The sequence below is a fragment of the Chionomys nivalis genome, chromosome 3 (genome assembly GCF_950005125.1).
Source record: "Chionomys nivalis chromosome 3, mChiNiv1.1, whole genome shotgun sequence".
Lineage (NCBI taxonomy): Eukaryota > Metazoa > Chordata > Mammalia > Rodentia > Cricetidae > Chionomys > Chionomys nivalis.
Window position 1 is genome coordinate 112,518,952 of NC_080088.1, and position 17,609 is coordinate 112,536,560.

At 47.3% G+C, this 17,609-nt stretch overlaps 2 protein-coding genes across 4 annotated transcripts in view; one reads left to right on the forward strand and one right to left on the reverse strand.

Annotated features, from left to right (window-relative positions):
- Brap (BRCA1 associated protein) overlaps window positions 1-2,285 on the reverse strand; it is a 30,964-nt gene extending 28,679 nt beyond the window's left edge. The window contains exons 1-2 of the mRNA XM_057764397.1: window positions 2,020-2,285; window positions 573-734 (exon numbers count right to left, since the gene is read on the reverse strand). Of these exons, the coding sequence (XP_057620380.1) occupies window positions 573-734; window positions 2,020-2,101 (244 nt within the window). The 5' untranslated portion in view covers window positions 2,102-2,285. The remainder of the gene's footprint in view (window positions 1-572; window positions 735-2,019) is intronic.
- Window positions 2,286-2,365: 80 nt separating this feature from the next.
- The window catches only part of Acad10 (acyl-CoA dehydrogenase family member 10), a 41,045-nt gene continuing 25,801 nt past the window's right edge, over window positions 2,366-17,609 (forward strand). For all 3 annotated transcript variants that reach the window (XM_057765376.1, XM_057765377.1, XM_057765375.1), the window contains exons 1-6: window positions 2,366-2,559; window positions 7,797-7,997; window positions 11,494-11,642; window positions 15,168-15,362; window positions 16,328-16,486; window positions 17,433-17,592. In XM_057765376.1, the coding sequence (XP_057621359.1) occupies window positions 7,811-7,997; window positions 11,494-11,642; window positions 15,168-15,362; window positions 16,328-16,486; window positions 17,433-17,592 (850 nt within the window). In that variant the 5' untranslated portion in view covers window positions 2,366-2,559; window positions 7,797-7,810. The remainder of the gene's footprint in view (window positions 2,560-7,796; window positions 7,998-11,493; window positions 11,643-15,167; window positions 15,363-16,327; window positions 16,487-17,432; window positions 17,593-17,609) is intronic.

Genomic DNA, 17,609 nt, shown 5'->3' on the forward strand with positions numbered 1-17,609 from the left:
GCAAGCTGACCCAGATGTACTGCTCCCCGGGAGCACTCCCCATCACAGTTAAGAATCCACTTCATTACACTCCACAATTTGTTTTCTTTACCATTCCTTTGAAATAGGCTCTTCTTATGTTAGCTGTTTGTAAGCTCCAGGGTTTAAATAACCATTTTGCCTCTGCCCTGAGTGGCTGACTAAAGGCATGTAACTCTGCACCCAATCTTAGTACTATTTAGGGGGGAAAATTTAAAAAGAAAATGAAACATGACTTCACAAAATCACACAAAGCACAGAAGTGATAAAAAAATAAAAGCATGCTGGAGGAAGTTGGTAGAGTCCTTGCCTACATGTGCAAGGCCTTGGGTCTGAGCCACAGCACCAGATAAACTGGCTATAGTGGTATGTACACACAATCCCCCAACATTCAAAGGATAAGAATTAGAAGTTTAAGGTCATCCTCAGCTTCACACACTGTAGAAGGTCAGTGTGGGCTAAATAAGATCTTCTGTTGAAAATAAAATATGATCCCAGCGGTGAGCCTCATGGGCTCACAATACAAAAGCAAGGCCAGGTTCCTGAGGGCGTACCTGGGCTGGCCTTCATGGTCTCGATAATCACATCAGTCATTTCCCGCCGGCCAAGGTGCTGGTGGATGATTGCTGCTTTCTCCCCTGGTGACTTCCCTTCTAGACAGGCGGCAGCTGAAGCCAGTGTCTTCTTTTTGATCTCCTCATCGGACATCTCCCCAGCTGAAGAACACATGAATGATTAATACCTGATGACAGAACAAATTCCCCTCCCTTCTCGGCACTCCAATCAATAGGGTTCCTCCTTGTCTGCTGCGCTTCCCCAGATGGGTGAGACTGAGTTTGCAGTATGTGCCTCTGTCCCTTCAGGACCCCCTACAGCACACCCCCACCCCCCTGGTAACCATCAGTGGTGTCTATCACAATACTCTCAGAAACATGGCGCTGTTCTACTGAAATCATGTCCTTAAACCCACAGGAATAAGGAAGGGCCTTTCAGAACGATCCTCGATGATTATACCCAGATGAACTACCATGAGTAGCACCCAGTAAAGTGAGAGCCTATGTTGTGGCCAAATGCAAGTCTCACGAATAAACGGCTTTTCAGAGACACTGAGGCATGACTGAAATATCCTTACCATCAGCTCTGAGGCGAGGTGGACCCCAGGCTTGTCCAGACCAGCTCATCCCACACAACCCAGCATGCGGTAGAAACGCTCACTGTCTTTGTTGCATAAATGACTCCATGATTGGCCCATGAGGATACCTGTAAGTGACTAGTTGACTTCCAGAACTAGGGGTCACTTTGAGCCCTTGAAAAATGTTTGTAATCTCGAAATAAATCATACTCGTTTGAGTAAAAAAATGCACAACACGGTAAGACCACAATCTTCCACTGTAGTTCCAAACGCTGGACTCATGGAGTGTCCAGTGATGCCACTTCCCTTGAAAAAGCGGCACCCCCCCCTCCAAGCTAAAGACGTGTTGTTTCCCCTTTCCATCAATTTATCACATTTATTCCGTACGCCACAGATTAGAGACCACATCTGATTCTCCGCACGACGAAGCTCTGACACATACCAAGCAATCACCCTCCCACACACACCTTTTTTTCTGTTTGTTGGGACAGGCTTTCCTGGAACCCCGACTGGCTTGTGTTTCACCTGTCCTCCTGCCTCCACCTCGGGAGCCTCTAATCTCCTGAACCAATGTCACCAGGTAATGTTTTGACGACAAAGCTAAATGGCCCACTAAGGAAGTCTGCGGCAGCTGGGGAAGACGTCAGATTCTAGGGCCCAGCTGGGTTCGAATCCCTGTTTCCACCCACTCATACCTAACTTTAGGCAGATCATTTCCCCACCGGCCTGTTTGCCAGTTTGGAAAAGGCGCAGAGCATCCCCCAGGCCGCGCGTCCCGCAGCGAAAGCGTCGAGGGGGACGCCGAGCAGAAGAACCTGGCAGCCCCCAGGCGGCCGACCCGCCGGCCCTGCGCGAGGCCGCGGACTCACCGGCGGCGCTGAAGCCGAAGTCGGCGGGGACCGGCGAGTGACCCGCGAGCTCCAGTCGGATGACCACCAGTGACACACTCATAGGGCAGGCGCTGGTCGGCGTGGGCCCCGGCGGGATGAGGGGAGGCTGCGGGCCGAGCCCAGAGGCCGAGCGGCCCGCGGTCGGCAGCGCCGCCACCGCCTCAGAGCCGCGGCTGCCGCCTCGGCAGCGGTAGCCTTCTCGCGCAGCCGGCCGAGCCACAACAACCTCCACTTCCGCCTCCCGGCCGCCGTCTCTGACCCGCGGGGTCGCGCACGCGCCTGCGCCAGCAGGAAGGAGGCGTGGCCCTCCGGCGCGCGTGCGCCCTCGGTCGCACAGGCTCAACCTTGCCTGAGCTACTCCGAGGTCGTCCCGGGAGAGAGCTTGGATTGTGCAGCAGAGCGTTGCGGCCTCTTTTGCCTTCGAACCCTCGCTCCTATCGTTCCGCCCACTCTCCGGCCAGGTTATTCCAGGATTTTTGGTTTCCTGGGTCTTCGACCTTAGGTCTTAACTTTATGCAGGTATGGCGATGGGCTGGTTAGGAGCGCAGGGGCTTCATAGATGACCCCTGAGAGCCTGACACTGCGGGCTCTGTGGGATAGTTTTGCAGATGTGGAAAACAGTCCCTACGGAGACTACCTTTAAACACTTGTGCCATCTGAACTAGTCGATCCATAACACCACACGATCGTGTGAAATGAAACGCCGTGTGGAGACAGGGAGAAGCCTGTATGTTATAGTTAAATTTGGGTTTGTTGTTTGATTGTTTTGAGATGGGGTCTGGTGTAGCGCAGGCTGATCGAACTCTTTAAGTTGCAGAGGATGTCCTTGAACTTCTGCTCCTCCTGCCTCTTCCACCTCCCCAGTGATTAGGGGCCCCTGCTGAAGGCTTTGTGCTTGACATGGTGGCAGGATAAAACTAACGCAAGAATTGTCTGCCATGCATTTGCCATAGTGAGCACACACACTGGAATGTACTTCAGTGGTAGAATGCTTGGGGTACCGGCTCTGAGTTCAGTGTCCAGTAAACACACACACACTCACACTGGGTTCAATGTCCAGCGCACACACACACACACACAGAAAAGGAAAAGAAAAAGAAAAGCCAGCTAAAATCAATGCATATGTGGAAAAAACATGACAGGTTACTTTTCTGTGTATATGCTATAATGTATGAAATGTGTGAAAAAGGACTTGTCCCCAAACTGTATCCGTTACAGGAACACACGATACATAGAAGAGCTTATATCCTATGTTCTATGTCTCACACTCTGTTAATGCCAGGGTTTCCCAACTTCTGTCTTGCTCACATTTTGGGTTCTGATAACCCTTTTGGGGTGCATGTCTGTCTGTGGACCACAGATGTCAGTAGTACTCTCTCCTCCTGGTGATCAACAAAAACGTGCCAGATACTGCTAAATGTCCCCTCTCTGGAGAGCTCCTGGCTTATATGAAAGTGCACTAGCCATCCACTCAGCGCATCATGTGACCATGTGTCAGTAGTAGACATACCTTTTTTTGTTGTTTTGAGACCGGGTTTCTCTGTGCATCTCTGACTGCCTTGGAACTCGCTCTGTAGACCAGGCTGGCCTCGAACTCACAGAGATCCTCCTGCCTGTGCCTCCTGAGTGCTGGGATTAAAGGTGTGCGCCACCACTGCCCAGTCAGTAGTAGACATACCTTTGTGGTGCTGAGGATTGACCTACCTTTGGCACAGTAAACACATGCCATGGTGCTGAGGCACACCCCTAGCTCAAGTGGTGGGTAAGTAGTGTGCCAGGTACTTACTCGATAGTTTTCCATTCTTTACCTCAGGTGATGGTGACCCTGAAGATGAAGACTTTTCTCCATCTAGCCGGGTCCCACTGGACCGGTTTCTCTTGGCCCACTGGGTCCCTTCAGCTGCTTATTAAATAACCACTCTGAGGCTTAATATCAGTTACAGTTGTTTGGCCAATGGCTTAAGCTTCTTACTAACTAGCCCTAACTATAAATTAACCCATTTCTACTTGTTTATATTTTACCATGAGGCCTTCTTCCCCAGTGGCTACATGGCGTCTCCTTGACTCTGCCTACTCTTTCTCTCTATATCTGTTCGGATTTCCTGCCTGTCTTTACTCTGCTAAGTCAATGGCCAAAACAGTTCTATTCATCAGCCAATAAAAGCAACACATATTTGTAGCATACAGAGGACATCCCACATAATAAGGTGCTGGGGCACATCCCCAGCTCAAGTGGCAAGTGGCAGATAAAGGTGTCAGGTACTAACTCGATAGCTTAACATTCTTTTTTTTTTTTTTTTTTTTTTTTTGCTTTTTCAAGACAGGGTTTCTCTGTGGTTTTGGAGCCTGTCCTGGAACTAGCTCTTGTAGACCATGCTGGTCTCGAACTCACAGAGATCCGCCTGCCTCTGCCTCCCAAGTGCTGGGATTAAAGGCATGCGCCACCACAGCCCGGCAGCTTAACATTCTTTACTGCAGGTAATGGTGACACCTTTTGGCAGTAGGTGCTGTAACTGCCCCATTTTACGTAGGAGAAACCTAAGGCACAGATAGGATATTGTCCCCAAGATTTTACTTCCAGTAGGTAGCAGAGTCAGAATTTGAAATTAGAACATCACCCCGTATCAGTTATGTCTTTGCTAAGCCATCTCTGTTATGTATAACAATGCACTGTGTGGCTATTTATGAAATTATAATTCAGGCAGTAAGTCTACATTATTCTAACCTCATCCTTCTGATTGACAGGGAGACAATAAATCTTCTTTTTGGTATAAAAGATTACAGTTCCAGAGAACTAGTATCATTAACCGGGAATGGACAAGCTGTCAGAGCTCTTTGTGGCTGTCAGTCCTGTGGTGTGTCCCTACTCTTCCCTCCCTGTATCCTCCAGCGCTCTCCCTCTTCTTGCTGTGTAGCCTTGACTAAGGTGGCTTTCAAGGCTGTCCTGCCTCTGCCTCCCTGTGCTAGGAGCACAGCCGCGCATCACCACTCCCTGCTGTTTTCTGGTCCATCCAGTTGATTCATCCTTCAGCTCACTTCGCCTGAGGAACTGCTGTGACTCTAGATGGATGTCTAAAAGATAATTAAGACAGTCCTTGCCTTATGGAGCTTGCTACAGGAGCAGATAGAACAGTTACCATGTGATAGGGTAAATACTGCACTAAGGTACGGAACAATGAAGGTGAAGGTGGGGGAAACCCCACCCCAAAACTGCTATAGCCAGCATGGGAAAAGAAATAAAATCTCCAGGAAAGAAGGCAAGGCTGAGGTGTAAAAAGAGTGGAAATTCCCCAGGCAGATGAAGCAGGGGAAAGGGCTCTGCTCTACAGCAGGTGCCAAGGCCTGGAGGCATGAGAGAGCTTGCCTAGTGTGTACAAAGGCCAGAGTCGATCCAGCAATACACAACCAGAGGTGGTAACAGAAGCCTGTAGTCTCAGCCTGCACAGCAGCCTGGGTCCTTCCTAGGCTTTGGCCCTGGCATGGAGAGAAGTGACACTGAGAGGAAGCTCATCAGCCTTCAAGTTTGGGTGCGTTTGTTGCTTGGTTGGTTTTCACAACAGAGATTCTCTGTGTAATAGCCTTGACTGTCTTGGAACTATGCAGATCAGGTTGACCTGGTCAAATATCCACCTGCCTTTGCCTCCCAAGTGCTGGGATCAAAGGTGTGTACCACCATGCCAAGCAAGCTTGTTTTTTTTTTTTCTTTTCTACCTAATGCCCCTATTTTTTGTTTGTTCGTTTCTTTAGTTTTTGTTTTGTTTTTTGAAACAGGGTTCCAATGTGTAGCCTTGGCTGTCCTGGAACTCACATTATAGACTAGGCTCTCCTCGAACTTCCTGAGATCTGTCTGCCTCTGCCTCCCAAATGCTGGGATTAAAGGTTTGTGTCACCATGCCCAGCTAAGTAAATTAATTTTAAAAAAGATTATTTTTGATTATGTGTCTGTGTGTGTTGTGTGTTGTATGTTTTCACCACAGTGCAGATGCCTGGCAGATCCAATTTTTTTTAAAGATTTATTTATTTATTTATTATGTATACAGTGTTCTGTCTGTATGTGTACCTACAGACCAGAAGAGGGCACCAGATCTCATTATAGATGGTTTTGAGGCACCATGTGGTTGCTGGGAATTGAACTCAGGACCTCTGGAAGAATAGTCAGTGCTCTTAACCTCTGAGCCATTTCTCCAGCCCCAGATCCAATTTTTGATGAAAAAGTACATCATGTCATTTTCAATATTTGCCACTTTAGAATCTTATGTTAGTTGAGTAGAGAGGTCCATATGTGCCAGCCATACCAGATTCTTGGGGAGGCTGAGGCATGAGGATTGCTTGATTCCAGGAACTGGAAATCATCTTGCATAGCAGATAATAAAAGAGAATAAGTAAATAAATAAAGCAAAAATAAAAGAGAAAAAAAAAGAAAAATTGCTTTTTATGTTTGTGTGTGTGTGTGTGTGTGTGTGTGAGAGAGAGAGTTCTTTTATTTTTATCTGGGGTGTGTGTGTTTGCTTGTTTAGATAGGATCTCATTAGGTAGCTCTGGCTGGCCTGGAACTCACAGAGATCCTTTGCCTCTGTCTCCTCAGTGCTAGGATAAAAGGTGTGCACCAGCAAACCCCAATAAGTGCCTAATGTCTTTTTTAATTAATTAATTAATTTATTTATTTATTAAAGATTTCTGCCTTCTCCCCGCCACCGCCTCCCATTCCCCCCCTCCCCCATCAAGTCCCAAGTGCCTAATGTCTTATGCTTGATTAAGAAGGCCTCCAAAGTTAGGGAAGCAGGCCTCTTGGCATTCTGGTGAAGGAAGGGGTCCAGAGACAGTTTGCTTCTGAGGGCTCGGACCCAATCAGTGGATCGATCCCATGATGGATTGATAACGTGATGTCTTTGTTGGAAGCTGATTAATCCAGAGAGGTGGGGCCCAGCCTGAGGAAACAAGTCGCTGGTGTCTGTCCTGGCATCTTGCCCTGGCCATTTCCTATATTCCCTCTCTCTGCTTCTTGCTTGGCTGTGAAGTACATATCTCTTTACTGTCTTGCTTCCTGCCACCATGATGTTCTTTCTGGCCAAGTTCGTGGAGCCGCGCAGCCACGGACTGAGCTCTCTGAAACCATGTGCCAGAACAAATCGTTCCCTTGTGCTGCTTCTGTCAGGGAGTGGGTCACCGCAGTGGAAAAGGTTATTAATGCACAGGTTGCCTAGGCTAGCGTGAACTCACCAGTCCTGCCTCAGCAGCTCCAATGAAGGTTTTAAAATGGGTTAAACTGGGCATGGTGATGCCAGTTTTTAATCCCAGCACTCCAGAGCAGAGGCAGGCAGAGGTCAGCCTGGTCTACAGAGCTAGTTCCAGGACAGCCGGGGCTACACAGAGAAACCCTGTCTCTAAAAAACAAGAAAAAAAATGAGGTTACGATGTGATCACATCTGCAGTTCTGATGGGTTACTCTGGCTGATGAAGGAGGAAGGTTGGAAGGAGGATTGAGAAGAGGTAGAGGGGCTTTCGAGGTCCCTGAAGAAAAGGTGGGAGACGGAGGTGCTCTGGAGGAAGAGGCAGCTGAGTTGGGATTGAGGAGCGTCAGGGCTCAATATCCCTTCCTATGGATGTAGACATTGAGGGGTAAAGGCCCCCTTGGTGGAGTTATCGAGTCCAGCTGTGTGGGGTTCCAGTGCTTGTTGGGCATCAGCTGAGGCATGTGGGTGACACCTCTAGCTCAGGAACAGGATCAAGCTGCTCTATACCTTCTTCCCACACAGCCTGTGCCCCCGCCATGAGCGTAAGGTGGCTTTTCCAGCCGTCTGCTCTCCACTGGGCATGGAGGACCGCTGCCTTGAGAAGTACCCTGGGCAGGCAGCGGGGAGTCCTGCGCTGGACACATTCTGGAGGCCACAGCTACAGAGCAGTCATTTTTGACATGGGCGGAGTTCTCATTCCTTCTCCTGGAACCGTGGCTGCTGGTGAGTTCAGTACTCTCACTTTGGGGGTTGGTGTGGGGAAAGGGGAGGGTAGGGGGACAGACAGGCCCTGGGTTCCAATTCTAAGCTCCAGTTAATAGCAGTGTTTGATGCAACGGCTTTGAGTTGGGGTTGTCTTGTCATTAAATTAGGGTTAGTCCCTTGTGGGCATTTTATTTCAAACTACCACACCCACAGAACCATTTGATGGAGGCGTTTTTGTAATGGAGGTTCATGCTTCCCTGATGACCCTGGCTTGTGTTAATGTGACAATAAACTAACCCAGCACAAAGTCCATAGTTTATAATTTCTAATCCTTAGAGATTAACTAATTTAAGATGAGCTGAATGAAGAAAGAAGCAAATCCAGCCATGCGGTGGTGGTTCACCCCTTTAATCCTAGCATTTGGAAGGCAGAGGCAGGCGGATCTCTGAGTTCGAGTCCAGCCTGGTCTACAGAGCGAGTTCTAGGAAAGTCAGGACTCTCACCCAGGTCATATACCTTGTACTGCTAAGGGAGGGGCATGCGCCCCCATGTTTGTCACTGTGTTCTTCTAATATCCCATATTCTCCAATTGCCTGTTTTTAATATGTTAATAGGTCACAGAGTTCTTTTTCTGTAAGTTCCTAGTGTTTAATGTATATATATATATATATATATATGATTTATTTTATTTTATGTACATTGGTGCTTTTTGCCTACATGTATGCCTTTATGAGGGTGTCAAATCCCATGGACCAGGAGTTACAGACAGTTGTAAGCTTCCATGTGGGTGCTGGGAATTGAACCCAGGTCCAGTGGAAGAGCAGTCAGTGCTCTTAACAGCTGAGCCCTCGCTCCAGCCCAAGGTCCTGATATTTCTCTATGAACCTTAGTAAGAGCCTTTTGTTATATTGAGGAGCAGCTTTTAATGTTTTTGAAGAATTATTCATCAATTTTATTTTATATGCATTTGTGTGTGCCTGCCTAAGTTTATATATGTACAGGTATCTATCTATGGAAGCTGAGTTCTCTTCAAGAGCAGTAAACACTCTTTTTTTTTTTTCTTTTTTTTTTTTGGTTTTTCTCTGTAGCTTTGGTGCCCGTCCCGGAACTAGCTCTTGTAGACCAGGCTGGCCTCGAACTCCCAGAGATCCGCCTGCCTCTGCCTCCCGAGTGCTGGGATTAAAGGCGTGCGCCACCACCGCCCGGCGCAGTAAACACTCTTAACTCTGAATCATCTCTCTGCCCTCTCATCTTTTGATTTATTTATAATATTTTTGAGATTTTTTTCTTTCTTTTCTTTTGAGAAAGGATCAATACTAAAATTTCATTAAAAATACCATTAAAACCATCTGTGTTTTGTTTCCTTTATAGTTGTAGGCTTTCAAGTCTTAGTTAGGAAATTCTTTTCTACTCAGGAGGCAGAGGCAAGTAGATCTCTGTGAGTTTGAGGCCAGCCTGGTCTGCAAAACAAGTTGCAGGTCAGCCAGGGCTACAAAGAGAAACCCTGTCTCAAATAACAAAAACAACACCAGCAAAAGGAAATTCTTTTTTAATCAGATAGGGTGGTTCACACCTGTAATTCTAACACTTGGTAGAGTGAGACATGAGGATCACTGAGCGTTCAGAGCTAGCCTGGGCTACACAGTGAGTTGAATGTCAGCCTGGGCTATAGACCCATCTGTACCAACATCATTTATGGACTACTCAGGCTACAAGAATATGAAAGGATGGCTGGAGAGAGAGACCAGTAGACGCTCCTTTCAGAAGCATGAGGCTCTGGGCTGTGTCCTTGGAATCCATGTGAAAATGCTGAGTGTGGTGGCCTGTGCTGCTGATACCAGTGCTGGGTAGCTGGAGGCCACAGATCCCAGATGGCGAGCCAGGTTAGCCTGATTAGTGAGCTCCAGTCAGGACAAGGAAGATGGATGTCATTCCTGAGGATGACATCGGAGGCTGTCATCCTGTCTTCACACGTGTGTACACACATGTACACACATATAAATAAGGAAAGCAAAGGACAGTTGCTGCTGTGCCCTCCATTCTCAATAGGTTTCAGAATTCTGTGAGTAGACACCATTGAGAAAAGTTTCTTGTTTTCCCAGCAAACACTTGTATCTGTGAACATAGCTGTGGGTGCCTGAGGGTGCAGTCGAAAATATGTACATGCACACGTGCAGTAGAGAATATGTACATGCACACGTGCAGTAGAGAATATGTACATGCACACGTGCAGTAGAGAATATGTACATGCACACATGCAGTAGAGCACCCTGTAGAGACAGACTGCTCTCTACTTTTTTTCTTACTTGGTAGACTATTTTGCCAACTTTTCTTTTTCATGGTGGTAGGATCTAGGCAGGTCTTGTACATACTAAGCACACACTCTACATGGTAACCTCCCTCCAACCCCCTCCTTTCGTATGCTTTCATGTCAGTAGCCCTAGGTTTATTCCAGGGGTTAGCAAGCTTTTCCTTTGAGGACTCTGTCAGTTAATTTTATGAGCTGTACTATCTCTGCCACAGGTAAGTTTCTGAGCTAGTCACCTGTGCAATGTCGTGAGCATAGGTGTGACTGCATTCCAGGAAGACTCAGCAGGTAGGAGGCTAGGGTGCACCCCTCGTAGGATGCTCGCCTTGTGTTCAAGCCAAGTAAAGAAACAAAACCTGAGAATTCAGAGACGGATGTGGTCCCTGAGCCATGATCATAACTGACTTGACAAGCCTTTATCCATATACATTTACCTTGCAAACTCTTTTCTCTACCTGCGATTCCATATGCTTGTGCATAGCCGTCATTTGCTTTGTAAATATATCTGGAAGAAATTCCTGAAGTGAAATTATAGCACCAAACATACATTGAGGAATCTTGAGAGAAACTGCCAAATTGCTTTCCACAGAGGCTGTACTTGTTTACATCCAAGAACAGTCCATGAGAGTGCCAGATTCCTGACATGCTTGCCAACTCCAGGACGAACAGAAAGGCTGTGCCTTTCAGAGTGCTTGGAGGCTAAGGGAGCCTTGCCGTAAAGCTTTGCTGTTCCCTGCATGTGTGTGCTGCTGTGACAGCAGTTGTTCTGAAGAATGTCGTTCCTTCTCTCCTTATACCTTTCCATACTGCCACTCTCGAGGCCCAGGCTCCACTTTTTCAGAAAAGGTGCTTCCAAACAGAAGCTATGGGCTGGAGAAATGGCTGGATGGTAGAGTGTGCCTACCACTCCTGCAGAGGACTTGAGTTCGGTTCCCAACCTTATGGCTCACAACTACCTGTCACTCCAAATACAGAGGACCTGATGTCCTTTGCTGGCCTCTGCAGGAAACTCAAGTGAGAGTGGGAATGGGCCCTGAGAAGCTGTGCCCCGTCTGTGAGTCTCTCCTCTTGATGTCAGAGCGACAGTGCAGCCTTCCCAGGAGCCCCTGCAACCGCCAGTGATGCCACAGGATCTGGGCAGTCACTCCCGAGATCCTCAGCCATTTGTTGTTGTTCCTTGTTTGGTGTGTGTGTTGTGTCCTACAGAGTGGGAGGTGCAGAACCATATTCCTTCCGGAACTATACTGAAGGCCTTGATCAGAGATGGCGACAGTGGACCCTGGATGAGGTTTATGAGAGGAGAGATGACGACAGAGGCCTTTTTGGAAGAATTTGGGAGATTATGCTCTGAAATCGTGAGTGACACACATTTCTTTCCATTCTCGTGTTTCAGGGGAGGGTTGCTGAGACAAGGTATGTAGCCCACAGCAGCCTTGACCTCAGTCTGCAGCCCAAGATGACTTTGAACTCCTGATCCTCCTGCCTCCACTTTCTAGGTACTTGGGTCACAGGCATGAGTTTTCATGTCTAACTTTTTATATTGTTCTTTTTGCCTTGAAGGTACTAGCATTCAGCCATAAATTGATTTAAATGAACTAAAATGAAAACCTAGTAGCCAGTCTTTCTATTTTTAAGCTAGCTTTCATGGTGAGGCAATTCAGCTTTGAGTTTGTGTATGAAAAAATAGCTGTGCTCAGCCGGGCGGTGGTGGCGCACGCCTTTAATCCCAGCACTTGGGAGGCAGAGGCAGGTGGATCTCTGTGAGTTCGAGACCAGCCTGGTCTACAAGAGCTAGTTCCAGGACAGGCTCCAAAACCACAGAGAAACCCTGTCTCGAAAAACAAAACAAAAACAAACAAACAAACAAACAAAAAAAAACAGTAGCAAAAATAGCTGTGCTCTTTACTGTAAGATACAGCAGATACTGAAACACCAGCACCTCAGCACAATGACTTTGAGCCAAAAGCTTATTAAATCAATAAACATTGACCATTTCCTCTGCATTGTACACTCTTTTAAGCTTTTCATTTACAGTAACATCTATAACCTTCATAGCTCCACTGAAATACAATTTAAAATATAGTGGTAGGTTCCATGGAAGGACAGTGTGCTGGTGAGCACCCGTGAAAGTGTGTCTAATGCTGCTGACTTATATGCTTAAAAATATTTATAGTGGGGGCTGGAGAGATGGCTCAGTGGTTAAGAGCATTGCCTGCTCTTCCAAAGGTCCTGAGTTCAATTCCCAACAACCACATGGCAGCTCACAACCATCTGTAATGGGGTCTGGTGCCCTCTTCTGGCCTGCAGGCTACACACAGACAGAATATTGTATACATAATATATATATATATATATATATATATATATGTATATATATAGTGGGCCAGCAAGAAGGCTCAGCCTGTGAAAGTGCTTGCCACCAAGCCTGATGACCTGAGATCACTTGCCAGAATCAAAATGATGAAGGGAGGGACCTGACTCTTGAAAGCTGTGCTCTGACATCCACAGTGTGAGATGCCACTTGAGCACCCACATATAAGTAAATGTACTTTTTAAAAAAGATTTGTTTATTTAGTATGTGTATGTATATGTGTGTATATATATGCCAGTGTTCTGGCATGTAGGGCACCAATTCTTGTTATAGGTGGTTGTGAGCCACCATGTGGTTGCTGGGAATTAAACTCAGGACCTCTGAAAAAGCAGCCAGTGTGAACTTCTGAGCCATCTCTCCAGCCCTCATAAATGTACTTTTAAAAATACTAAAAATAACAGTAAACCTCAGAATTATGCTAGCAGGTCAAAGGTCAAAGGGTGACAACTGAGTTCCTGCTGTGAGATGCCATGTCGCTTCAGCTGCAGGTACAAGAAGCACAATTAGGTTTCTAGGAAGAGAAAATGGAGAAACTGCTCATGACTGGTTTCTCTTCAGGGTGCTAAGTTCTCATTCACTGGTGATGGCTGCATGACTCTGTGAGGACTGAAACCATCACATGGGTGTGCTGGCCCATGCCTCTATTCCTAACACGCAGGAGGCCGAGGCAGGAGAACTGAGCAAAACAAAAGAGCTGAGCATGGTGGTGCACACCTTTAGCCTCAACTCCAGGGAGGCAAGGGCAGAGGAATCTCTGTGAGCGCCAGGCCAGCCATGGCCTCATAGTGAGACCCTGTCTCAAAAACACAAAAATAAAATGAAGGAGCCGTTGACCTGTACACCTTAACTGAGCACACTGGCTGTGTTAGTTACATTTCAGTATGGCTATTATAAAATGTACCTGAGCCCACAAGCCTTGGCATTTTCAGATTTTGAAACCTGTTGTTTACAAAACCCACACATACCGGAATTTAAAACAAAGAAAAATAGAGCTGGAGAGATGGCTCTGCAGTCAAGAGCACCTGCTGCTCCTGCAGGGGACCAGGCTTCAATCCTCAGCACCCACATGGTCACAATCAACTACAACTCCACTTCTGAGCTTCCAACACCCTCTTCTGGACCCTGAGGGCTCCAGGCAAGCACATGGTGCAGGTGAAACACCCATACACATATAATAATAGACTTAAATAAAATATTTAAAGACCCTAAAATTACTCAGAAACTAAAATGTATAAAGCTGACACAAGGTACAGCACAAAGTCATCCAGTGCTGTAGATTACTAACAATAGATGACATCTGAATATGCTTTAAAGCTTAATTTTTCCTCCTCCTCCTCCTCCTCCTCCTCCTCCTCCTCCTCCTCCTCCTCCTCCTCCTCCTCCTTCTTCTTCTTTTTCTTCTTCTTCTCCTCCTCCTCTTCCTGTTCCTCCCTTCCTCCTCTTCTTCCTCCCCCTTCTTCTTCCTCCTCCTCCTCCTTCTTTTTTTTTTTTTTGTTTGGTTTTTTGAGACAGGGTTTCTCTGTAACTTTGGAGCCTGTCCTGAAATTAGCTCTTGTAGACCAGGCTGACCTCGAACTCACAGAGATCCGCCTGCCTCTGCCTCCTCCTGAGTGCTGGGATTAAAGGCGTGCGCCACCACTGCCCGGCTTCTTCCTTTTTTTTTTTTTTTTTTTTTTTGAGACAGGTTTTCTCTGTACAGCCCAGGCTGTCCTGGAATTCACACTATAGACCAGACGGGCCTCTGCCTCTCAAGTGCTGTGATTAAAGCTTGCACCACCTCTGCCAGGCTTATGTGTCCTCTTTTGTTGGTCTGACATTTTGGACTGTTAATCTAAGAGTGGAATGAAGAACTCTTGAGACCAGAGTGGGAACACATCCCTGGCTACGTTAGTTATTCTAACTCTAGCTCCAAGTGCAGGGGCTTGCTTTTCTGTTATTGTTTTTTTGGCAGGGATTGAGAAGGGGTCTCCCTGCCACCCTGGCTAACATCAAAGCTGAGATCCCCCTCCTTAACTCCCCAGGGTTGAATTAAACCCCAGTTTCTTTTTTATATTTATTTATTGTGTATACAATATTTTGTCTGCGTGTATGCCTGTAGACCCGAAGAAGGCACCAGACCTCATTACAGATGGTTGTGAGCCACCATGTGGTTGCTGGGAATTGAACTCAGGACCTTTGGAAGAGCAGGCAATTCTCTTAACCACTGAGCCATCTCTCCAGCCCCCTAAAACCCAGTTTCTAGATGAACTTCTAAAGACTGACATATAGCACGGCCAGTGATATCTACATGTTGCCTGGTTACTAGGAGGAAGGAAGATACTTGAATCCAGGGAGTTGAGGCTTGTCTGGCCAATATTCTGAGAACTCCTATGAAAATACAAACGAACCCCCTAAAGTCATGGGCAGCAAGCCTATGCAGTAAGATGCCAGGAATGAATTCTTGCTGGTGGTCCATGAGGGACCACACTCTAATGCCTGCCAATTCTCTTGTCTCCTCTCCTGTTCACAGGCAAAGACTTCTGTGCCCGTGAACTCATTTTTCTCTCTGCTGACCAGTGAGCAAGTGGCAAAGCAGTTCCCAGTGATGACACAGGCCATCTCTCAGATCAGAGCAGGAGGCCTTCAGACTGCAGTCTTGACCAATAATTTTTATCTCTCCAATGGGAAAAGTTTTTTGCCCCTGGACCGGAAACAGTTTGATGTGGTAAGTACAAGGTGATGGATGTGATGGAGACAGTCTGGGTACAGTCTTAAATATTGCCTGCTAGCAGTCACACAGCTGCCCAAGTTAGGTTTACACATAAAACGTTTGAAATGATCTTTATTTTTATTTTTTGCCTCTTTTTTGTTTGATTGCTTTTTGGGTTTTTGTTTGGTTTTTTGTTTGTTTTTGTTTTTTGAGACAGGATTTCTCTGTATAGCATTGACTGTCCTGGAACTCATCTCACTCACAGAGATTGGCCTGCTTTGTGTGTGTTAATGAGAGAGAGAGAGAGAGAGAGAGAGAGAGAGAGAGAGAGAGAGAGAGAGAGAGAGAGAGAGAGAGAGAGAGAGAAGAAGAAACAAAAAAGAAACAGGGTCCTGACATAGAGACCAGGCAGCCTGGGCCTGAAACTCACACAGATCTTCCTGCCTCTGCCTTCCAAGTGCCGAGACTAAAGGCGTTCATGACCATATCTAGCAAAACAGGGCTCTTGCAGTGCTCAGAGCCAAGTACTGATGAGGTGGAGACATCCCACATCGAGACCCTTACCTGCGCTTACATGCCATCGTCCCTCACATGTCATGTGGATTCTGACTCTCTCTTCACCTCCTGCCTGATGCTGACTTCCAGACTGGGGCCATCCCATAATCCCTCACTGCTGTCTGTGAGATGACTCTGTGGGTAAAGGTGCTTGCCATAGAGCTTGAGAACCTGAGTCCTTCCTGCCTTTCGTACAGCATGATGGGCGTTTATGAGGTTCGTGGCTCCTTTCCTTGGGGTTGGCACTGAGTGTGGCCCCTAGGTTGTGTCCCCAGGTTTTCCAGTCCCTCACTTTAAGAAGGCAACATCATTACGTAACAACCCTTCCTGCTATAGTAAACAACCCTGCGCCATCTTCTTTCCTTCAAACCTGTGCCAGTGAGCTTGTGGAAGCTGCACCTCTAGGCCGCTCCTCTCTCCCTCAGGTGGTGGAGTCCTGCTTGGAAGGCATCTGTAAGCCAGATCCCAGGATATACCAGCTGTGCCTGCAGCGGCTGGGCCTGCAGCCCTCAGAGGCCATCTTCCTTGATGACCTGGGACAAAATCTAAAAGCAGCTGCCAGCCTGGGCATTCATACCATTAAGGTAATCCCGAAGTGTCTGGATTAGTCAGCACAAGCATGGCCCTGTGATCTTTTCCTGTTTGTGCCCGCAGCCTTCCTTGGTGACTCCCTTCAAACAGTCTTCAAGCCCTAACTATGAAGTCTGTTACTAGCTGCTCATGACCGCAGTGTGGGAAGTAGGCAGTGTGAGGAAAATGTCCTTTGACTGGCAGACTGGCTGAGCAGTGCTCCTCTAGATGGAGCCACAGCCACAAGGGTCACTTTAGGTCACAGCTGTGAGGTATGGAAGCCATGTGCGTGGGGGCTCACAGCCAGTTTAGTTCAGCTGAGTTATCACTGTTGAACTCACAGGCCACAGAGACAGCCTCCGCTCCAGCCCAGCCTTCGGCCCTCTCTACAAGTATGATACGGGCTTTTTTGTTTGTCCTTTTGATTTAGATAGTCTTTTTGTATCCCAGGACAGCCTTGAACTCCATCCAGATCCTGCTAGTGTAGCTTCCCAGATTGTAGGGTGTGTCACCATCCTGACCTCTTGAGAACCTGTGGGTGGTACTCTCCTGTGAAGGCAAGGCTCGGCATTAGATGGAAGAGGAAACTTATTGTGCTTCCTCTGAGCTGAGCAAAGGCTCCAGAGGCCATTGTCTGAGAACTGACTTCTGGGCATGTCTCTCTTAAGACAGTGGTTCTCAATCTGTGGGTCACAACCCCCTTGGTGGGCTCAAATGACCATTCCTGAAGGGTTGCGTATTAGATATTTACATTATGATTCATAACAGTAGTAGAATTACAGTTATGAAGCAGCAATGAAAATTTTATGGTTGGGGTCACCACAACATGAGGTAATGAGGGCCACAGCATTAGGGAGGTTGAGAACCACTGCTCTCTAAGGGGTGGTCCTCTTGGAGACAGGCAGGCTCTGAGGGCCAGGCTGATTGATGGGCACAAGTTATGATTTTTCCTGAAACCAGGTTGGCCAACCCGAGGCAGCAGTGAAGGAGTTGGAAGCTCTTGTGGGTCTCCCATTGTCTGGGGATATTCCCAATACTCGTCCTGTGAGGAAAACCATGGAGATTCCGGTGGATGCCTTGGAGAAGTACCTGAAGGGCTTGCTGGGGACCCATGGCACTGGTAGGGCAGCTTTCCTG